The 20,435-nt window shown below is 38.2% G+C and overlaps 1 protein-coding gene and 1 long non-coding RNA gene across 4 annotated transcripts; one reads left to right on the forward strand and one right to left on the reverse strand.

Annotated features, from left to right (window-relative positions):
• Positions 1-588: 588 nt before the first annotated feature.
• Positions 589-5,177, reverse strand: LOC112566707. Of its 2 annotated transcripts, none has more exons than XR_003099680.1 (3): positions 3,570-5,177; positions 2,869-3,084; positions 589-1,648 (listed from the first exon to the last, which is right to left on the reverse strand). It is a non-coding gene; the product is annotated as an uncharacterized LOC112566707 (long non-coding RNA). The 2 variants fall into 2 exon arrangements; XR_003099681.1 differs by having other exon boundaries at positions 2,514-3,084.
• A 726-nt stretch (positions 5,178-5,903) lies between these two features.
• Positions 5,904-19,831, forward strand: LOC112570245 (ATPase family AAA domain-containing protein 5-like). 2 transcript variants are annotated; one of them, XM_025248604.1, is made up of 17 exons: positions 5,904-5,997; positions 7,497-9,083; positions 9,652-9,706; positions 10,385-10,739; positions 11,247-11,642; positions 11,906-12,059; positions 12,466-12,579; positions 12,852-12,983; positions 14,213-14,354; positions 14,534-14,687; positions 15,569-15,742; positions 15,929-16,080; positions 16,290-16,448; positions 17,029-17,568; positions 17,771-18,477; positions 19,065-19,223; positions 19,347-19,831. In XM_025248604.1, the coding sequence occupies exons 13-17, from the start codon at positions 16,371-16,373 to the stop codon at positions 19,444-19,446; spliced, it is 1,584 nt and encodes a 527-aa protein (XP_025104389.1). In that variant the 5' UTR covers positions 5,904-5,997; positions 7,497-9,083; positions 9,652-9,706; positions 10,385-10,739; positions 11,247-11,642; positions 11,906-12,059; positions 12,466-12,579; positions 12,852-12,983; positions 14,213-14,354; positions 14,534-14,687; positions 15,569-15,742; positions 15,929-16,080; positions 16,290-16,370; the 3' UTR covers positions 19,447-19,831. The 2 variants fall into 2 exon arrangements, with proteins under 2 accessions (XP_025104389.1, XP_025104400.1); XM_025248615.1 differs by having other exon boundaries at positions 5,905-6,022.
• Positions 19,832-20,435: the final 604 nt, after the last annotated feature.

Genomic DNA, 20,435 nt, shown 5'->3' on the forward strand with positions numbered 1-20,435 from the left:
CTTTGCATCACACACAATTTTTACCATCCTTCTCTTTCTACATTCTTTTTCAATCTACAATCTTAATGCTTCCCCAAACTCTTTCATTATATTCATTTATAAAACTTCAGTTTTTACCTGCAAAGTCTGGTCTACGTTAAATCCGTCAGGTATGTTTTGATGTGAATCACCCAAAGTATGTATTGCCTTGGGTCTACCTGTGAGCGATCACCGGGGCTTTGCAACAGATGTTGGCTCACGCTGCGAGATTCTAATCCTTCTCTCTACAATCCCTCGTTAAACTGAACATTTGTACCTCACCACATCATGGCCAAAACCAGTTCTACTCTCTGCGCTGACCAACGAATAATAAAAACGCCAAAAGTGAACAATAAAACACTAGCTTACACTGACACACTGTGCTACACGGAATACACTCAGTCGCTGAAACATGTAATCATCAAGCTAAAAAGAAATAGGAAATACGAAAAGCAAATAACATTTGACGAATGAGAAAAGTCCTTGGAAAAGGAACTGCTGTGATGCTTAATAGTTGGTATGTGAAGACAAAAATCAAACGTAGGATTTTTAAACAAATAAGTTTTTAGCGAACGTTTAAATCCTGACTTTGAGTGTGAATGATGAGTGAGGTATGTAAGGAAGAAGCAGGCTGGCCATTTTAGGATATACTTTCAAGCAGTAGTGCAAGGAATTGACATTTTATACAACATTTTATATTACTTTTTGCACAGAGAAGCTTTTGGAACGTATATTTGTTGAAATGTTTAACAAATTTGTTATACTGAAGGATGCAATGAAAGTCGTCTTCTGCGTCCTTATTCTATTCTTAGTGTTTTGAAATGTTTTCATGCCTTCCCCCCTGAATCACATGTCATACAACAGTCGCCTAGCTAGAAGCTAGATATTTCAAAAGATATGAAGAAATTGTTCAAACATCCTTTTCAAACTGCACATTTAATGTTCCCTATATGATAAGGACGATAAATGGTGAGGTGCAAATATTTAATAGGCGCGCAAGATGCAGATAAGTGTGATCCGTGCAGACGATACTTCAGTAGTAAGACTCGACATTGAGAGACCGCAAGCCTGTCCCGTTGATAACCATCCTGTATCTGGCATCTGCACGTTGGATGGCTTTCTTATTTTCATTTGAATTCTAGGAATGTAAATGGCTGTTTAATATAACGGAATCCCTTTTTAACCAAAAAACTGTCTAAAAGTTGCCGTGTCCTTTGAAGAAATTTTAATTGTAAAGATCTTAGACCCATGTTTTGATCGGATCGACGGGTAGAACAGTAAATGCCTGCTACAGTTTGAAACAATAAACAAAGAAGGAAACATGAAGGAACGCTCCTTCAATACTCAGTCTAGGTCAATAGGTCTGAACAGTCCATTCTTCATAGCTTGCAATTAACTTCTTTCAACTTTTTAAATGGAAAGTTATTGTGTTGCTCGTGATCGTTTTGTTCACGATCGCCAGATTCTGCTTCTCCATCTACTACTACTCACCACCTCAAACTTCTGCAGCATAAATCATCCCTGGGTGACTCCGACCTCCAGCTAAGATCACAAACATTTGAAGTATCGTTGCTGCCGTCCTCTTTTAATGCCACGTTTAATCTTGTTGCGAGGCATGACGTCAGGGGAACTGCCAACATGAAAGTGAACGAAAGACACACACACAGACACGCTGATCTCGGTATGACAGAGAAACATAGGACTGATAAACACTGAAGAACATAACACAAAGTGAGGAAAAAGATAAATTCTGGATTTTTTTTTTTTTTTTTGGCTGCGACCATAGGGAAAGTTAGATCTGGAAGTTATTAATCAACAGGCCGCGCGCGCACACACACACACGCACGCACAGAGAGAGATAGAGAAGAGGGAAGGAGGAGAAGGAGGAGAGCCACATCTGTGCCTGTACTTTCAATGTTGGTGAAAAGCAACGACGACATGATGGGTTTCATCGTTCGTGCTGCATTTGGTCCTCTTTGAACACCCAGAAAATTTACATTTTCACTCTTAGTCACGAGAGAAGATAACGAGTCAAATCGAATGCAAAAGTATCCGTTACTTAATGTTCAGGAAAAGAGGTGTTGGAGAGAAGGCTACAACAAAGGAAAATGCTGAAAGAAAGAATGTGCAGCCACTATCAGACACTGCAGCAAATTCTGGGGTTTTTTTCTAGCTATTTTTCGGCTACGTATATCCATGTAAACTGTATTTACTTATGTAATATTGTGTGACTATTGTCATTTTACAATCAAGGGGGTGGATGGCTAAGTCAGTCAATCAAGTTCGTGGTGGAAAGAGAGCAAGAAGCTGTTGGGCGAGTATGAAAGCGTGTATATAAGACGCACACGTAGATTTGTGTGTGCGTGTGTTTTCTTTGCTTGAGTTTCATCATTTCTCAGAAACAGCTAATCTTCCTAAGTGTTCCCCCCTGATGTTGGACCTATATTTTTCATCTTTTCTGTAATACTTATTCAAAATAAAAGAAAGAAACTGACCTTTGATAGGAAAGTCGATGCACCTGCCATCAAGTAATGTGACGTGTGGTCTTCTTTGGTATGATAGTAAAATCACATGTGCTGTTCGATAAAACTACATACGTAATGTGAGCAATGGCATAGTATTCATCTAGACTTTGACAAAGGTATCTTCCTCCAAGAAACAGGTCCGATTAAATTATATTTAAACAGGACGAATGCATATCTAAAGGTGGATTTCTGAGGCAGGGGGATTTCTGAGAACATGACACCGGGGATTACGCAACGAGGTCAGACAGTCATACCAAAGATACTAAATGCTTATTTTGTATATAGTGTGCCTCAGTATGATAAATCGGTGGTTTCCTACTCCCACCTACTCCCACCAAAATGTGCCGCTGGTTCGGTCAAACTTCCGCTGACAGCTGCCCCGTGGGATGGAGGTGTGTGGACACTGACCAGAAGTGTTGAGTCACTTTGCCATGCTGGCCGCACAGTAGAACCGTTTGTATAAACTAAGCTTGCGCCATACTTTTGCATTTCAGGCGTGAGTGGTGAAGGGTGCTAGCTGCGTGGCTCCATTCCAGACCGTCTAGACAAAGACGGATTACCAAGAATATCATAAGTGATGCATTTTCATGAGCCGTCAGCACTTTCATTTCGGAATTTAGCTTTCATATTGTGTAGACGCAAACTTCTGCGCGCATGCTGTTTGAATAATCTAGTTGGTAGGCTCATTTTCTCTACAGAATGATACTGCATTTTCAAAGACATATAGCTCAAGCTGAAATTTTGTTGTATGCAACAATTATACATACTAGAATTAAGATTTTTTTTTTGGACACCATGCATATTAATTCTCTTCTGCTGAACACATGCCAAAAATAGTAGCATACTGGCGTTTTAACGCAGTAATTTTAATTAATAATACTTTTCAACTATTTCTGTTTAATCAGTTCAAACACCATCACGATTAACTGAAAAATTAATAGCTTTCCTCCAATTTGACCACTCTTTTGACCATTATTTCAAAAGCCTGCGAACTACGACAAAGATGGTTCCGAAAGATATGAGTACCCTTGTCTCTTGATTCACAGCATATATTCGAACCGACCCAGCTTCGGCGATATTGCGCAGTGACAGGCCCGTGGATCTAAATTACCTTTTCAAATGACATTCAACCGGTTGCCGCCTGCCGTGCAGACGAGAAGAACGACGGTGTCGGTTACCATAGGCTGACGTCAGCGCGCTTTGTCACCAAGTGTCCCGACATGCCAGGCGCGACGAGAGCGGAAACGCGAGAATGCGAGAACGCGAGCCTCGTGCTGGCCTGCACGCCCCTTTAGAGGTGACCACACGCGGGCTGATCGATGGGCTGACGTATGCTGCGTGGAGTACGCTCCACGAGGGGCAAACACGCCGCCCGCCTTGATTACCTTGGCAATAAACACTGCATTAATCCGCCGCCACCACCATCACGCCTGCACCACCTCTTTTCCCTTCCCTCCCCGCGCGAGCGTGTGCTACCCGATCCAGGAGGCAATTTCACGGAGAGGTTTGAACGCCCACGATAAGAAAGCGTTCCTTGATAATGAGGATTAAACTAACAAGCCGAGTAAGGGAAAGGTATACTCGAGTGCGGCTAAATGTGACCAGTTTTAGACTCGGGTCAAGCCTTTAAAATCATAGGTTTTCTTGGCGTGACGAACGACCGAAGCACTTGGAAATCAGCTGTGTTGACCAATATCCACTTTAGGGAAAGCATGTGTGGAATAGAAGCATAGCGCTGGTCCACAAGCCAACAATGCTCTCAGCTCTATAACACTGTGGGCCTTTGTGTGCTTGTTATTTATTGTGGGCTGACCTGTAGCTTGTCTGTTATTGTGGGTCGACCTGTTGATTTTTTGTTATCGGTTATAGCTCGAGTTGCTCCTTGTCTGTTATACCTCTTGTGGGCCGATCTGTTTGAGATTTTTTGCCCTGACCAGGTGAGGATTGTCTATTACCTAAACATTTTCAGTGTCATCTTGAAATGTTGATGTGATAGAGCCATATCCATCAATAAGAAAAAAGTTCTATTGAAGCATTTGTTTATCTGGACGAATGAAAAAGATAAAATAAACTAAGCGATTTTTTTCATTCACCGATTTGAGTTCTTTTATCTTGTTCTGCTTTCAAAAACAAATACTTCAGAGTGATGTCAATAGAAGCAACGGAACAAGTGAAAACAAGAAACTATAAAAACTGCAAATTGTTCTTCAAAGGGAGCCCTAGAATGCTGATCGGGTTCAGATCTGTCTGCGTGTTCACCTAATGAAACAACAACATTGCTTCAAAGAAGTCTCGAGAACTGAAGTCAAATGTCAATGCAACATTACACATAAATGCCTTTATAGTATCGTTATTCCCAAGTAAAGAATACACGGTAAGCACGTTATATGATTTGTGTGAAAGTAAACAGCACGTCTTCACATCCACGCTCCATATGCTTAATGCATGTCCTTCTTCCTGCGGGCTTTCAAGCTCAAATAAAGATCTGATTTGTTTAGTCTCGTGTGCACTATAGTAAGGTGCTCGCTAGACTAAACATATCCAAGGCATTTTAAGGCAACTGATAACCATTACACTTAAAACGCACGTCACTCCATATTTTATAGGATGCAATCATTTTTCGATTGCCGTCTTGCTTTTCTCCTCACAATATCTTTCGTTCCCATTCTGGGGGCCCAACACAGCAAGAAAATTAAAACTGATCAAAATGATGCTGTTTAAAGTATTTGATTACCAAACCTACACCAGACGCTTGTACTGCATGGTTCGGTCTTTCTCGACATTTTTAGCCTTCATAAACCCTTCAGGCCTCTCGAAAACCTGCATGAAAATTGTTTTATACGGTTCGTTAGCGTAAACGCAAAGTTGCATATATAATAATCCATATTATTTTGAGCTATTGTTGCATTTTAAGCTATTTATCACCTGTGATCAAACCGAATACTTTTTTAAAATATTTATTTCACGTTTTATCTTGGCCATCTATAGTGGCTGCTCTCGAAGCAGTTTAACCTGGAGTACAGATTATGTCATTAAAGCACGAGTATGCATGAAAAGTTTACTCTTCCTGAAGATTTTCCCAGTCAGTTTAAGTCTTTATTTATATACCATATGACTGCTGCGGGAATAACGGAGATGCGTTTGATAAAAACTATTAAGATTTATGTCCGTAACCGTAGCAACCTGTGTCGTCTGCTTGGTGATGCGAAAATTAGAAAAAGTCTCTGTGTTTTATTCTAAAATTAAAAGTGATAACTAAGAAAAAATCAAGGTCATATGTTTTAAACTAAATTCTTTTGTATTTCCTATATTTTGCTTTTTTACAAAAATTTACGTGCGAAACTTTAACCTGGTGTAACAGAAAAGGTCAAGGTCGTTATTGTATTCTGTTGCGCGCCAACTCTGCTCGACCAAAGCGCTTGTAAATTACACGGTCTTATAAAAATCTAATAAGGTACTTTTGAAAGTTTCCTAAATTCGTAAGTACATAAGAGATATGAATTTATTGATTTTCAATTTCGGATTTTGTCAAAGACGAGAATTCGCAGATCACTGTACGATGTGTGATGGTAGATTGCAAGCAGGTGAAACTTTGGGTATTTCTGATTTCAGTTTAGAACAGTGACTCATACGTACTATTATGTTTTGCTGCATCAGGAAAACATTATACAAACATATTTTCTGACATAAATACTTTTGCTATCCTGCATCCTCAACTGTTTTTCATCGTAATAATACTAACGATGGCTGACTAGTTGCATTCTCACTCCATCGTGCTATGAGAAATAAATGCAGTGAGAACATTTACCACAACAAAACTGAATCACTAGATTATGAATAATAAAATAGTAATGCTACATTAGATGAATATGTTTGGTGTTATTGACATTAATAATAATTGATATTTAAATTACCAATTTATTGGGCTTGTTTATAATAAGCTTTCAAAAAAAAAAAGTTATCAAGTTCTAGGAGGATACAGAAAAGGGGGAAGGTACAATATGTCTGGAGTTTAAAATTTAAAGGAATTAAATAACTACAAAATGACTATACAGTGGACAATTCAGTATTGACATTAAAGCAGTTACAAAAAAAAATGTACAATGCTACAGGAATAGTCTGTGAACAAAGAAAATAGTTGTAGCACAGTGTACTTAAGGTGAATGGGAAAGATTTCAGAACTAGTTGCAGGAGTCACTGGTCACCAGAGAATATTTTTCTATTTAATTAGCTCTGTGCAGCCAGCTTGCTATAAACTTCAGCATGGTCACAGTTTTGCTGATAGATTGTTCCTAGATTGTACTATGAACAACTTTATGAATGTTAGGCTATGTTCAGTTTTTAAAACTAGTTATTTTCATGGTTCAGTTAATGTTGTTTGACATTAAATTCAGGATTGATAGAGGATTCAGGTAGATTATACTTTTATAATTATTGATTATACTGTTTCATGAAAATCATATCTTGTGTATTTCACTTGCTTGTTTTGCTTGATAAAAAAAAAAAGTATGAGTAAACCCATGAATTTTTGCTGATGCTAATGTTGGGCTAGATGCTCCTGCTTATTACCATGTGAAATGAATATACATGTGGTCTTCGACTTACAACGTTCCGTTCCTCTTGTCACGTCGTAAACCGACTTTTGCTGTAAGTCGGAACATACGTACAAACTGTTCGTAAATAACAAACTGTGAGCACTTATCCTATCCTAACCAGTAATTATCAAAAAACACATATAAAATATGCTTAATAACGAACACAAAGTTTGCATTACGACGTTGACGATGCAAAACCACTTAAGTCGAAACAAGTAAATAGAAGATGTAACCACGAAACATCGTAACTCGGGACTGGGTAACCCAAGGACCGCCTGTATTTCAGTTTTAGTTTTATTGATAGAATGATTTAAAGAAGTTAAAACATCTTTCAGTATGCTTCTTTCTCTTGTTTTAGGCAAGCCAAGAAAATTCAATGGCAGCAGATGTTTCCATATCACCAAAACGAACCATTGTGGACTTTTTCAAGACATCAGACTTTCAAGAGGGGCCTATCAGTGGCAAAAAAGCAAAAGGCATCTTGGGATTTTGTACCAGCACACCAAGAAGCGCCCATAGTATTGGCTCTGCTGCTTCTTCCTGTGAGAAGTCCATGCAAGCAAATACAGCAAACAGTAGCAGAGTCAGTCTTTCTAGTTATCACCAAGGTGCAAATGACTCTGAAGACCATACAGAGACAAAAAGCACTCTATGTCAGGAACAACCAGCAATACAGAAATCTTCAAAAGACAGAAGTAAGCTAAAGAACAGGAAAAGTACAAACCTTCACTCAGTGAACAGTACACAAACTTCATTATCTTCAGAAGCAGCAGAGGCACACAAAGATGACAAAGAATGCATAGTTGATGATGTAGCTGAGAAAATGACAAGTAAGCCGCAAGAAATAGACTATGAAGAATTTAAACGGTTAGCTTTATTAAATCAAAAAGAGAAGATTACTACAAACAGAAGTGAAAACTGTGAGGTAGCCAAAAGGTGCCTAGCAGAAGAAGTTAAAAATGCTTCATCTTGCAAAGAAAATGCTGATAACGGCAAACAAGGGACTTCTGCTCCAGAAGAGCATGGTGAGAAGCGCAGCCTAAGGCCAAGGACAAAGAAAAGCTATCAAGAAATGATGGCCTTATCCTCCCCTGTTCTCTCCCATCAAGCGACTCCAACTTTGCGTCAGCAAGAACGTGATGATAGTGATTTGTCACTACATGGTAAAGATATTTTAGAAATGACTTATGAAGAATATTTAAAAAGCATAGGTGCATCGTTTGAGACAAATGAAAACAATGCCATCACTGTGTCTGAGACATTGACACAACCAGAAGCTGATGACCGTTCAAGCCCTGTAATGTGAAAAAGGCATCAACATTGTCTCTTTTAAATTATTTTTCAAAGACACCCAAAATCGTCAAGTCAAACACCAGAGGAAGAGACAAGACAGAGTATGGTGACAGTGTAGCTGATATACATGGTGAACCATCATCTCTGAAATCAGTTCGAAAAGAGTTGTCCAAGTCTTCAACAGTCAGGCAATCAGGAGCTAAATCAAAGCAGAAATGCACATCAGGAAGTGAAATAATATTACTTGGGTCAGAAACAATTGATGTTGAAAACTTCAACCACAGCGATTCTGTACAACCAGTTTCAACAAAAGAACAAGCAGTAGGAGTGATTGAGAGTAAAACAAGTGATAAGAATAGCTTTGAGTATTCATCACAGGATAATTCAGGAGGCAGAAAAAATGAGGTTTGATGAAAAAGGCACAAGCTACATTACAATTCAATAAGGATGGGGGCCTCAAAATGATCAAGGCTGAGTGCTTTTCGCTGGCAGCTGATGCTGATTGTTGTGAGACAGCAAAGCTGATTGACAAAAACAGGAAGAAATCCTTTAGGCAGGATAAAGACACTCCACAGTTTCCAAATGCTGCAAATGAGGAAAAGGGGTCTGGTGAGAATGAACAAAGTCAAGGAAATGCATTTTCTAAACTAAGGTTAGTGTCTACCACTGGTACATGTTAAAAAGGATCTGCCCTTGCCAAATCTTTTCAGTATAGAACTTTGAATTTGATACACAGATTGGTACAGAAGTAAATGTATGAAAGGTCATTTATTTCTATGTCATGGTCTGCTTTGAGAGCTGGAGCAAAACATTTTATAACCAGCTATCCCTAATCATTACTCAGACTTGATAGTATATGCATAGAACACAGTGGTGCTGTTTCTGTTATTAATGGGGTGGATTTATGGTTCATGTTGTTACTTGTCCAATGAGGATCTGATGTCATACCTCCTCTTGGGGTTTTTTTTTTTAACTGCTCTTCATTCTTCTATTGTTATTTTACATTTCATTTCTTTGAAAATATATATACACACACCTGTACAAACATGAGATAATTACAAAATGTCAGTGGGCCACTTATGTAAAGCGTAATTTGATATGCCAGCATTTTGTGCACATTGTACATTTAAGTGTACATATGCATATGACGTAAAAGAAGTGGTTGCAGGTAAACTTTTTTTTTTTCCTATTGTTTTCTGTTTTCCTTCTTTTATTTACAGAGACTGCAGTGGCTTGGAAGGTGATATAAAGGAATTCACTCCTCGATCAAGAAGGGTAAGATTCCTTTTAAAGTATATTTATATTTATAAGAAACTTATATTTTTAACATCTGACACATAGCAGGAGATGAAATGTTTAGAAAATTTAGATCAGTATTAATTTGTGCATATATTTTTATCTGCTCTGTGAAAATGTCAACTGATTTTTGAAGATTTTTTTTTTTAACTTTACCTTTATTTACATTTTAAATAAATTTACCTGTGTATTTTTAGAGGAAATGCTGTAGGTGAGAGAGTAACCTGTGACTTTTTTTATTTGACATGACCTATTCATACTTAACAGGGCACTTAATTTGTATAAAAGTACTGTGCCAAATTTTTATTAAATCTTGTAGGTTTCTGTGTTGTCTACCTTGAACTTGTGATATTAGTCTTTCTGTTTTGAAATATTTAATATATATAATATTAATATATTTAAGTATATAAAATTCAGAATATTCATGAAACTATTCATTCTTTGTTAAATCCAGGTATTAAGAACAAAAATTTTGCTTGGACCTAGAGACATGGGAAGGAATTCTTTGATTGAATTTAAATCATTTTGTTTTGAATAGCATTAAATTAGCTATGAAAGTTTATTTCTTCTCCTTGTATTTTTTAAGTATGTTTGACAACTTGTAATTTCTGTATTAATTCATTAATGTCTAATGAGTGATTTGCTGTATATTGGCAGGCTAGCACCATGGCACAAGCTAGGGCACAGGAGCTGCTTCAGAGAGCCAGACACCAGAGTAAACAGGTTAAACATACTCAGAATGCGAAGTTACCAAAACAGAAGGTGGAGATCTCAACAACAGATGATGAAAAGAAGCTTTCTGAGAAAAGTAATGTGACTGATGGCTTAGAAAGAAGACAAAGTGTAGGCTTGCAATCACAAAAGACTCAGGAACACAACTTACACTGCGAAGTGCTATCATGCTCTGATGAAGAAGTAATGGATTGGTCACCTAGAAGATGTTCAAGGAAACCTAGTGCTCTGAAATCATCATCCAAGAAACCTGTATGTCAAGAGAGTCCAAAGAAAGCTGGTAATTGCCTTAGTACTAGTCTGCATGCATGCATGCATGCATATGTGTGTTATAAAACTAACGGGAAACTAGATAATTCTGTTCTGCATTTTGTACTTAATTTATGAAGCAGATATAGCGTGAAACAATATTTACCTTTCAAAAATTAAATGTATACTGTAGTCATGTACTAAAAGTTGCTGCTTTTAATATATTTTATTAATATAGCATACTGTTTACTTGTGTACTTGCATACTTATTTGGAGGAATATTTTTTGTAGAGCTAGGGAGGTGTAAACAACAGTTGTAGTGTTGTGGGTGTGATATTTGTCAAATAAGTGGCTTCTATCATCAAGTCAGAATTGCTACTGTAATGTCCCTTGGCAAATAAATTCTTTATCATACCTGTCTCCCAAAAATGGGCAGCAGACAACTACACTCAGTTTTTAACCACTGAAGGGGATAAAAGAAGAATAAGACCTGAAACGATCAACTGGGTGATGCCACTTTAAATTTTTCTTCTTACAGCTGTTACCAAACTTGCTCCAATATTTTCCAAGAAAAGGAATGTGGAAGCAAGTCTGAAAGAGTTCAGCATGAAGATGCTGAAGTTCAGCGGAGGCGGCGAGAGTTTCTCATGAGTGGTGTGCCATCAGAGCTTCGTTATCAGACTTCAGCATCCTCCATAGCCAGTGCTGTGGCATCAGAATATGCACCTTGGCCAGAATTAAGTCATGTACAGCAAAAGACTTCAGCAGCCCTAGTAGATTGCCAGTTAGATGTTTGGCATTTGGTACATCAAAAGGATAAGCTTCAACTCCAAGCAGAATATTTTGATCTGGATGAGAAGGACATTGACTTTTCGTGGAGTAGGCTACAGTGGCCATCTACCCCCATGCTAAAGCAGAAAAATGTTTCATGAAAGTTGGTGAAATTTTTTGTATAGTTTTAGTGAACATATGTGAGTGTCATATGATAAATTGAATGTGAGTGACAGAGAGAGAAGTGCACACTTGGCTGGGTAGCTGAGAGCTTATATCTTCAACGTAGATATGACCTGTGGAATTGGAAATTATAATTTTGATACCTTTGATGATATTTTATGATTAACATAAAATATTTCTGCTGTTCCTGTAACAGAACTGATAAGAGCAAATTAATGAACTTTCAATTTCTTTTTTGTATAGACACCTGCTAACTGGAATTTATCCAACGCTGAGCAGGAAGAAGCTCTGGTGCAAGAACTGCAACAAACTTACCCCAACACTGCCATAACTTCAATGTTTGATAGGTTCAAAACTCTGTTTGCTGGTGATGGCAGTAAGCCAAACTGTACAGAAGGTGTGGTGTTCACCTGAGAATGTTATATTGTTTATTTTATTAAACACATTCTTGTATAGTCAGTCTACTGGTTGGCTAATAATGATAGTGTAACAGTCTGGAATCTAAAAGTGTTTTGCTTATTTTGGGGTTTTTGGGTGCCTCATCCCCTTTTCTCTCTTTTTCTCACCCTATACATCCATGAGAGCAGGGAGGGAAGCTAAACAGATTAAAAGTTTTTAATAATCTGTCTTAGTTATATTTTTCCATCATTTGTAACTCTTATTTTGCCATTCTAAAATTGCCTTTTGTTAACTGTGTAGTGCTGTTTATTTCTAATTGTTGGATATTAGGCTTTCACTCCCTTCCCCCTTCTCCTTCCCAATACAAATGTAAAAATATATCCACAGCTTTTATTTTATGACAGATTCAAAGATAGACGCCATTGGATCAGACATGTCAACAAATAATATATCCAGTGACTCTGATGTTTTGCTATTGGAGATGGGCACTGGGGTTGAAGACGGTCATTCTGACAAAGGTGTGTTACAGCTGTTTAAGTTTACAGTATGTTATTTCTAGGCATACACCTTCATCTCTGGCCACAATCTAGCTAGCAAGTTTCAGACGTTCATTATAACTTTATATTTTCAATGTTTTGCTTGTAACCTAAATATTGTCATGATGAAAAGATATCGGAGAATAAATTTAAATTATCTTTGGGGGTTTTTCTCCTTTCCTGCTCTTAATGTACTCAAAATCAGTGCTTAAAACTCCTCAGAAATATAATAAAATATTTTTTTTTTTATTCAGACAATTATAGTCAGCACTGGACAGAAATTTTACAACCTGCTCAAGCAGTCCATTTGATTGGCAACAAGAGCAGCATTCAGCGTCTTTATGAATGGCTTGAAGAGTGGAAGCAGTTAATACAAAGCGAAGCAGGTAAAAAAATTGTAGTTGTACGGTTTTTGTACCAAAGACTGGGCCTGTTCAAAGAGGCATCATTTAACCTTATTCTGGAATGCAGTTTAACCTCAGTTTTATCAATAATCCATCCAAGACACTAGGCAAAATCCGAAACCGACAAAAACCAAAGCAATTATTTCCATGGGAATTACTGTAAATCCAATTCATCTAGACACTCCGAAATACATAACCAAACACATTTTATAAAGAGTAATTAAGGTTTGAAACTGAAAGCAATAAGAAATTGAAATAAAATGAATATAAAAGACTAATGTAAAGAGCTGCTGGCTCTGGAAACTTTCTTAGGTCCCATGATGGAGCTAAAAGGAAAGGGTTAACTTGTTAGCAAAGAAAACACCTAACGGACAAGGAGATTTGAGCATGTGATTTTATCTTACGTGTGAAACTGAAAAACGCATTACACCAAATGCTGTATATGCAGTAATCACTTACCGTAAGTTTCAGACTATATAAACCATGACTTTTTTCCCCAGCTTTAAACCCTGCGGCTTAAACAGCGATCCGGCTTGTTTGTGGATTTTTCATATTGTGATTAATTTTTTTATGACCTCATTATTAAAGTGTTAACTGTTCGTTTGTTACAGTGTTAATGGTTCACATTTTAAAATGAAAGGCACATACAATTGAAGCATTCAGATCAGTTGCTGAAGTACACACCCTCATCGTGCTGAAAACAAGACGAATTGTCTACAACGTAGCTTTCAAGTTGTATACATTTGTAGCTTATCTGTGACAAAAAAAAATTGTTGAATTCAGTGGGCGCAGCTTATAAATAGTTGCACTCAATAGACCGAAAATTTAAATACATGTGATTTTAGTATTAGCACTCGCAATCAATTTAAAAAAGCCTGAAAACTGTTGGAAGCAATGGTATTGTTTAGCTCGATGCAGAGGGAGATGCTCACATAACAAGAAACAATGCCACACTAAGTAGGAGAACGCGTGGGTCGCTCTGTTTTCTCAAAATTAGTATCAAGTTCACATGGGCACACTGACAAAATCCAAGGCAAGCAACGAAAACCAAGACAAATTTTTTTTATGGGAAAATATCGACGAATACCAAAATTGATGATGACCGAAGTCAATGAAAACCAAGGTTTTACTGCATATGGATTTATGTTGATGCTTAAGCAAAGAATGAGATTTAAAATGTTCTAAATGTTACTATTTTTATCTGTTTTCAGCACATGATGGCAGCAGTGATGGAACAGTTCCGATGGTGATGATGAAGCCAGGCAGCTGTGCAATACTGTGTTGATTGTTGGACCACATGGAGTGGGCAAGACAGCTGCTGTTTATGCTTTAGCCCAGCAGCTCGGCTATAAGGTAGGTAATTTTTCATTTTCCTGGGGAAGCAGACGAAGCTGTGGTGTGTGGACTGAGTCACTGCTGTCACAATATGCCTAGATTTATTTTGGCATCATAAATGTATTTGTGCAAAACACACATTATTTTGTAGTGTTAACATATAATTATCTTTCTGTGTACTTTTATATGGGTTTCAGGTATTTGAAGTAAATGCATCATCATCTCGACTTGGTAAGCACATCTTAGCTCAAGTTCAAGAGGCGACCCAGTCTCACCAAGTGGCCCAGAAAAAGAATAGAACCACTCGGCACCCTCCTCCTCTTCAACTGCTTACCAGTCTCCAAGTCACAGGTTAGCTTTTACCTCCATATAACACTTTCTCTTCGCAAAAGATCTTCCACATTTTCAGTTACTACCCTTTCTTCAGATAAGGAAAGCAGATGGCCAAACCAAGAGGCATGTCAGTTTGATATCCATGTGGTGCCACAAACTTTCTCCAATCAACCTAGATGTCAAGAATTCTTAAAAAAAGAAAAATATGGGATGAACTTTACCTTTTACCTTTCTGTGCATCAACAAGTCATTTAAAAGCTTTCTCATTGCAGAATCTTGCTAAAAGAATCAGTATTTTATAAGCTTTGATGTTCCAGGGGAAGCAAGGAAATTTTTATGAATTTTAAAAGGATATTGGGGGGGGGGTTGTTTTACGCCGTGCCAGCAACTGAGGCTATATTACGGAAAGCAGCCAGCCCTGTAAACAGATGCCACGTGCAGAGAGAGAACAGCGTGCCCGAGATGAGAAATGAACTCTGGGCAGCCAACCTTCACTGTATTGGTGACAGGCGTTAACCGTTGGGCCACCGGACCGCTGCATTTAAAAGGATATGGGGCAAGAAGCTTGAAAAACTGAACTGTTACATTTTGTAAATTATAAAATAATCTGTTACCAAACTCACACCTAATTTTTGAACTATCGACAATCAAGAATTATGAAAACAAAAAATGAGACAGTTTGCAGCTGATTTGTTTCAATATTATGCATATACAACAGTCAGTGTATATGATAGTGTGGATTGTATGTCAATTCCACCTGTATTGCTGTCACCATGCTTTGCTTACAAAGACAGCAAACAAATTTGGCTGCTGGTCAGTGTAAGGCATTGTTGCCGGGAATGGATGACAGTGCTCCATTGGTGCAGGAAATATGATAATGATTGGTTTATTGATTTCAGCACAAACTATTTCAAAGGAAACAAAACTTTCACGCTGTGAAAAAGAAAAGGCTTCCCTAGGTAAATCCTTTGCTGTGTTTTCCACAAACGGAGCAGAATGTTCTGTCACTCAAAGCAGAAGCGCAAAGACTTCTGCAAGCAGAACTCCACAAAAGCGAAAACGAGATTGTGCAGGTATGTTCCTAGTTTGGAGTTGTTGAGTATCGCTCTCTAGCGAGGGTCACTGTTGAGTGTACCAAATGTGTGTGTTACTTTGGGAATGAGACAGTATTTGGTAAATTTGATTGTTGAATAACAAAGACTAATGTAAAAAGCTGCTGGCTCTGAATAAAACACACCATGGTCATTGTGCTTTATCAGGTTCTCCAAAAACTACACCGAAAAAGCTACGAGGCGAAAGTGGAAGAGACAAAGCTCCCAAACAGGCCATAGATGTGCAGGTAGAACTACAGGAAGTAAATCTGGCTGGCTGTCTGAACCTGAGCAACACTTCACTGATTCTGTTTGATGAGGTGCGAACGTAATTATTGATGCTAATTATTCATATGTAGACACCTTTATTTATGGTGGTAAAGAAATATGCCCTTGATTTTGTTACTTTTTGGCCTGTTGGAATCTCTGATGTACTTATCTTTATATGTCTAGAAAACCACTTCACACCTATTGCTTTGCAAAAGTCTTTGTGTGTCTGAACTTATTGAGTTTTATGTTTTTTCTAAAGGTGGACATTGTATTTAAAGAAGATAGTGGCTTCCTTCAAACAGTGCAACATTTCATCCACACAACCAAGATTCCTATCATCATGACTGCTTCTGATCCTGGCTTCTGCAGACAGATAACAGCCAGATTCGAGCAGCTTACCTTTAAGCCCCCTTCACTGGTGTGTCTTTTTGAGCACTCAGAAATATTTGATCTAACTTGCACACTCACATATATAAGCTTTCATCAACATTTTTAGCTTATTGGTAACATGCCAAAACTAAATTTCAAAATCATGATTGACTTTGATATGTTGTTTGTGTAACTGGAGACAAATTTTAGCCCTGTCAGCTAATTTATGTCTATCTTTTATCTGACCAATTCTGGTGCCTAATCAGTTTGTTTCAATGATGGAAAGTGTCTTTTCAGGTTGTATTACATTAAAGAAAGTATGTGATGTGGTAAAAAGCTCAGCAGGGAAATGACTTGCTCTTAACTTCAGTCATCGTCTCTTGTTGTACAAAAACAAAACAAGAAATATAACCCAACAGTTGCTTGTAGCAAGATTTAAATCACTTTTTTCCTTACTTTTAGAGAGTGGGGAAGACATTCATTGCAAAGAAAATATTCCTGTTATCCTGCCCGTTTGTCTTTTATAGTCAGCACAACAGTTTGTTTTTTTTAAACCTAGAATACTATAATTATTTTGTTAAATTAAGTATTACAGTGAATGGGCTGAAAAATGACACGTTTCTGTCCAGATGTGTATGACCAGCTACCTGCAGTCAGCATGCCTAGCAGCAGGCATTCGAACTTGTGCCAAAGACATTCAAGCCCTGGCTTCAGCTTGTACAGGAGATGTGCGTCGTGCTCTCCTCACTCTGCAGTTTTTGGTTCTGTCCAGAGGTGGAACCAGCACCAGAACCCAGTCTGTCTGTACCAAACCCAAATTTAAGGATGAGAAAGACTGCACAAAAGAAACAGCATCTTTAAAACAAGCAGTCTCTGGACCAGCATCTTTAAAAGATTCACAAGACAGCACTGATGATGATGATTTTGTATGTTTAAGACGTGTCAGGAAGACAGTGCATAGAGTACTGGATGAAGAGGAAGGCGATTGCACTGCTGGACTACCCAATGCAACACTTCATACAAAGGCATCATGTGATAGCATTGGTGCATCCATAGCAGCTTTGGAAGTAGCAGGTGCCAGCACACTGCCGGCAGTTCATCTCAATCTGTGTGAAAGTATGCTGGGCTTGCCTTCGGATGTACAATTATTATTTGTGGACCGAATGAAGGTCAGTAATCACGTTTGTCCTGTGTCTGTGTTTTGGAGCTTAAAACAGATCTGTTTGTAACCTATTAATATTTTGCTATTTGTAACAAGATTTCTAAGATATGAAGTGATATCAGATGATGAATATCTATGTGGTTTTCTCTGTTTCGTGGAAAAATGTCCACATCATTTCTTTGGTTTAGATTATCTTAATCTGCTTTCAGAATGCCTACAGTGAAGAAGCTGTATCAGACCTTGCCAGGCATCACTTAGAGCTGAAAGCGCAACACATAGACTTTCTGCAGTTTAGTTTGTTCAGTGTGCTTCCTTTGCCAACAATAAAACTTCCTAGCCAATGGACTCCACAACTGATTCCAGCTAAACAGCCTTTGAGAAAAAGAATTCGTATGGAGAGTCTTGTTGACAGTGAGGGCTCTGATGGTGAAAGCAACAGCTGTAACACTGTTCTTGTGTCTTCCTGTCATGCTGGTGATGACCCACTGCTTACACCAGTAACAAGATGTTCAGGAGAAGAAGAAACAAAGGCAGATAGGCATGGCAACTCTCTGTGTTCTCGTGTCCTCAGAAGCTTTGCTCAGTACTATGATGCTATCTCCATGGCAGACACTATGCACTGCTCACAAAAACAGCAAACAAATTTGGCTGCTGGTGAGCGGTGGGCATTGTTGCCAGGAATGGATGACAGTGTTCCATCGGTGCAGGCTGATGAGAAGCTTGAAGCTGGGCTGCTCATGCAAGCTGAGATCGAAGTGAGGAGTGCCAGGCAATTGTTGCAGTCTGTGAAAGAAGATGTTGCTGAATGGGAAAAAACAAGTGATAGTGACAATCTTCCTGAGCGCTGTTACCTCCCACTGTCTGGAAATTTGGGATTCCACGAGACAATAGTGCAATATAAAGATAAACATTTTTGGTATGGTTTTACTAAACTTGAACTGAGCATTAAAAACCTCTTCTTTCTTTCAATCTCCTGTACTTTTCCTCTTCCTCCTTTTCTTTGAGAATTGCATTGGCCTGTAGTTATAACAGCTCACTGTCATCTGCCGTGGTGCTTTTGTTTTTCTAAATACCAACTATGCAGGATGTATTTATGTACTAAGAAAGTGTGGAATGGCTGCCTCAGTAAGTCTGAATCCTCTCTTGTTGTAATCTCCATTTTCTAACCTTTAAAATAATACCTTGTGACTGAAAGTTTATAAAATCATTTGAAAATGTTGCCGAGATTTATTAGTCAACATGAAATTTACAACTCTAAGTTATTGGTTGTGCATTATGTTTAGTCCCTTCAGCTCTACAGCTTTGTGATGGGGGTTTAGTGGGTGTTTGAATGGTATTGGCCTCAGTTGAAGGGTGTCTAGCTGGTTTTGTTTCACTCAGTTATCTTGGGTATTGGTTCTGTCTCATTTAGGGGCATCACATGGTTATTTTACGGGCCAAATTTAAGAATAATATAGGTAACAAATTGCTTTTTTTTTTTTTTTCTGTTTTACTTTGTTTCAGTGTGCCAGAGCCATACAAAACTGCATTTCACAGTGTTGTGAGTAACTTGCCCTTAACTAGCTTCCACTGCTTGAGCTCCATCAGTCTGGATTACCTGCCCATGCTTCGCACAATTGGCCAGGCAGAGCATTGCCGTCAGATTGCCAAGGCTAAGCGCAGGTCAGTTTTTATCTCCCATTTTGAAAGTCAGTGCTTTCGTTTCCTCCTTTGTCTGAATACATTTTAAGCTCATGTTTTCTTTATGTTGCACCTTAAAAAAATACTTACATTTTTCTTTTGCAGATTTCATCATTACTTCGACAATATTGGTCTGTGCCTCTGTACATCTACTTTAAATGTCCTGAACCAAGGATTTCCATCAGACTGCAATCTGACTGATTGATCTGCATGATCTCTCCCACAACTATTTGACAAGCGATCTCTTATTTTGATTACTTATGATTTCATTAGGAGAGAGCAGCTGTTTAAGCTGAGCATGAATGAAATGTGTACATGTCTGTGTGCAACATTTGTAATGTTTTTGTTGTTTTATTTTTTTTTTAAAAAGATGAGTTTCTTAAGCTGCAGCTCATTGTCGGTATTTAAGTTAATATAACAGTTTACTGGAATCAGTTTGTTTTTTGTTTTTTGTTTTTCTGAAATCATGCATTATTTTGAACACTATATATTTATAGTTTAGGAAACATTGTACAGAGGTTCTGCTTTCATCAACTTGTGAATTTCAGTTTGGGTCATGGGAGATGAAATTAAAAATGTAGCTTGATTGAGAATAATTTAGAGTTTTCATTTTTATGAGGCATGTTACATGGACTACTTTAGTTTAACCCAGATCATAGTTTGCTGAACCAACCAGAATGCCACTAACCAAGACATCAAAAAGTGCAAATGGGGCTGGATAGGACACACCCTGCGCAAACCAGCTGACACCATTGCCAGGCAGGGACTTGACTGGAACCCTCAGGGGAAGAGGACAGTTAGGAGACCAAACCAGACTTGGAAAAGAACAGTAGAGAGCGAGGCAAAGGACATTGGAACCACATGGGCCCAACTGAAGGGGCTGCCCAAAACCGGGTCCACTGGCAAGGTTTTGTTGCGGCCTTATGCCCCTCAAAGGAGCAACAAGGAATAAACTAAAACTATAGTTTGCTGTAATATCCAGACTGACAATCATTTGTCTAGAATGGGTCAACAATTATTTTTGAAGTATGTGCAAACTAACCTACGTCAACAATATCAGCATTGTGCTTGTTACAACTTTCAGTGGGAATTTCCTTAAAACAGGTCAAAGATACTGTTGTTAATGGTTGTGTGATTGTTCCTTCATCTGTTGTTTACCTTGACAAGTGACTGTTACTCAACTGTGAACCCAAG

This window comes from Pomacea canaliculata, linkage group LG1 (genome assembly GCF_003073045.1).
Source record: "Pomacea canaliculata isolate SZHN2017 linkage group LG1, ASM307304v1, whole genome shotgun sequence".
NCBI lineage: Eukaryota > Metazoa > Mollusca > Gastropoda > Architaenioglossa > Ampullariidae > Pomacea > Pomacea canaliculata.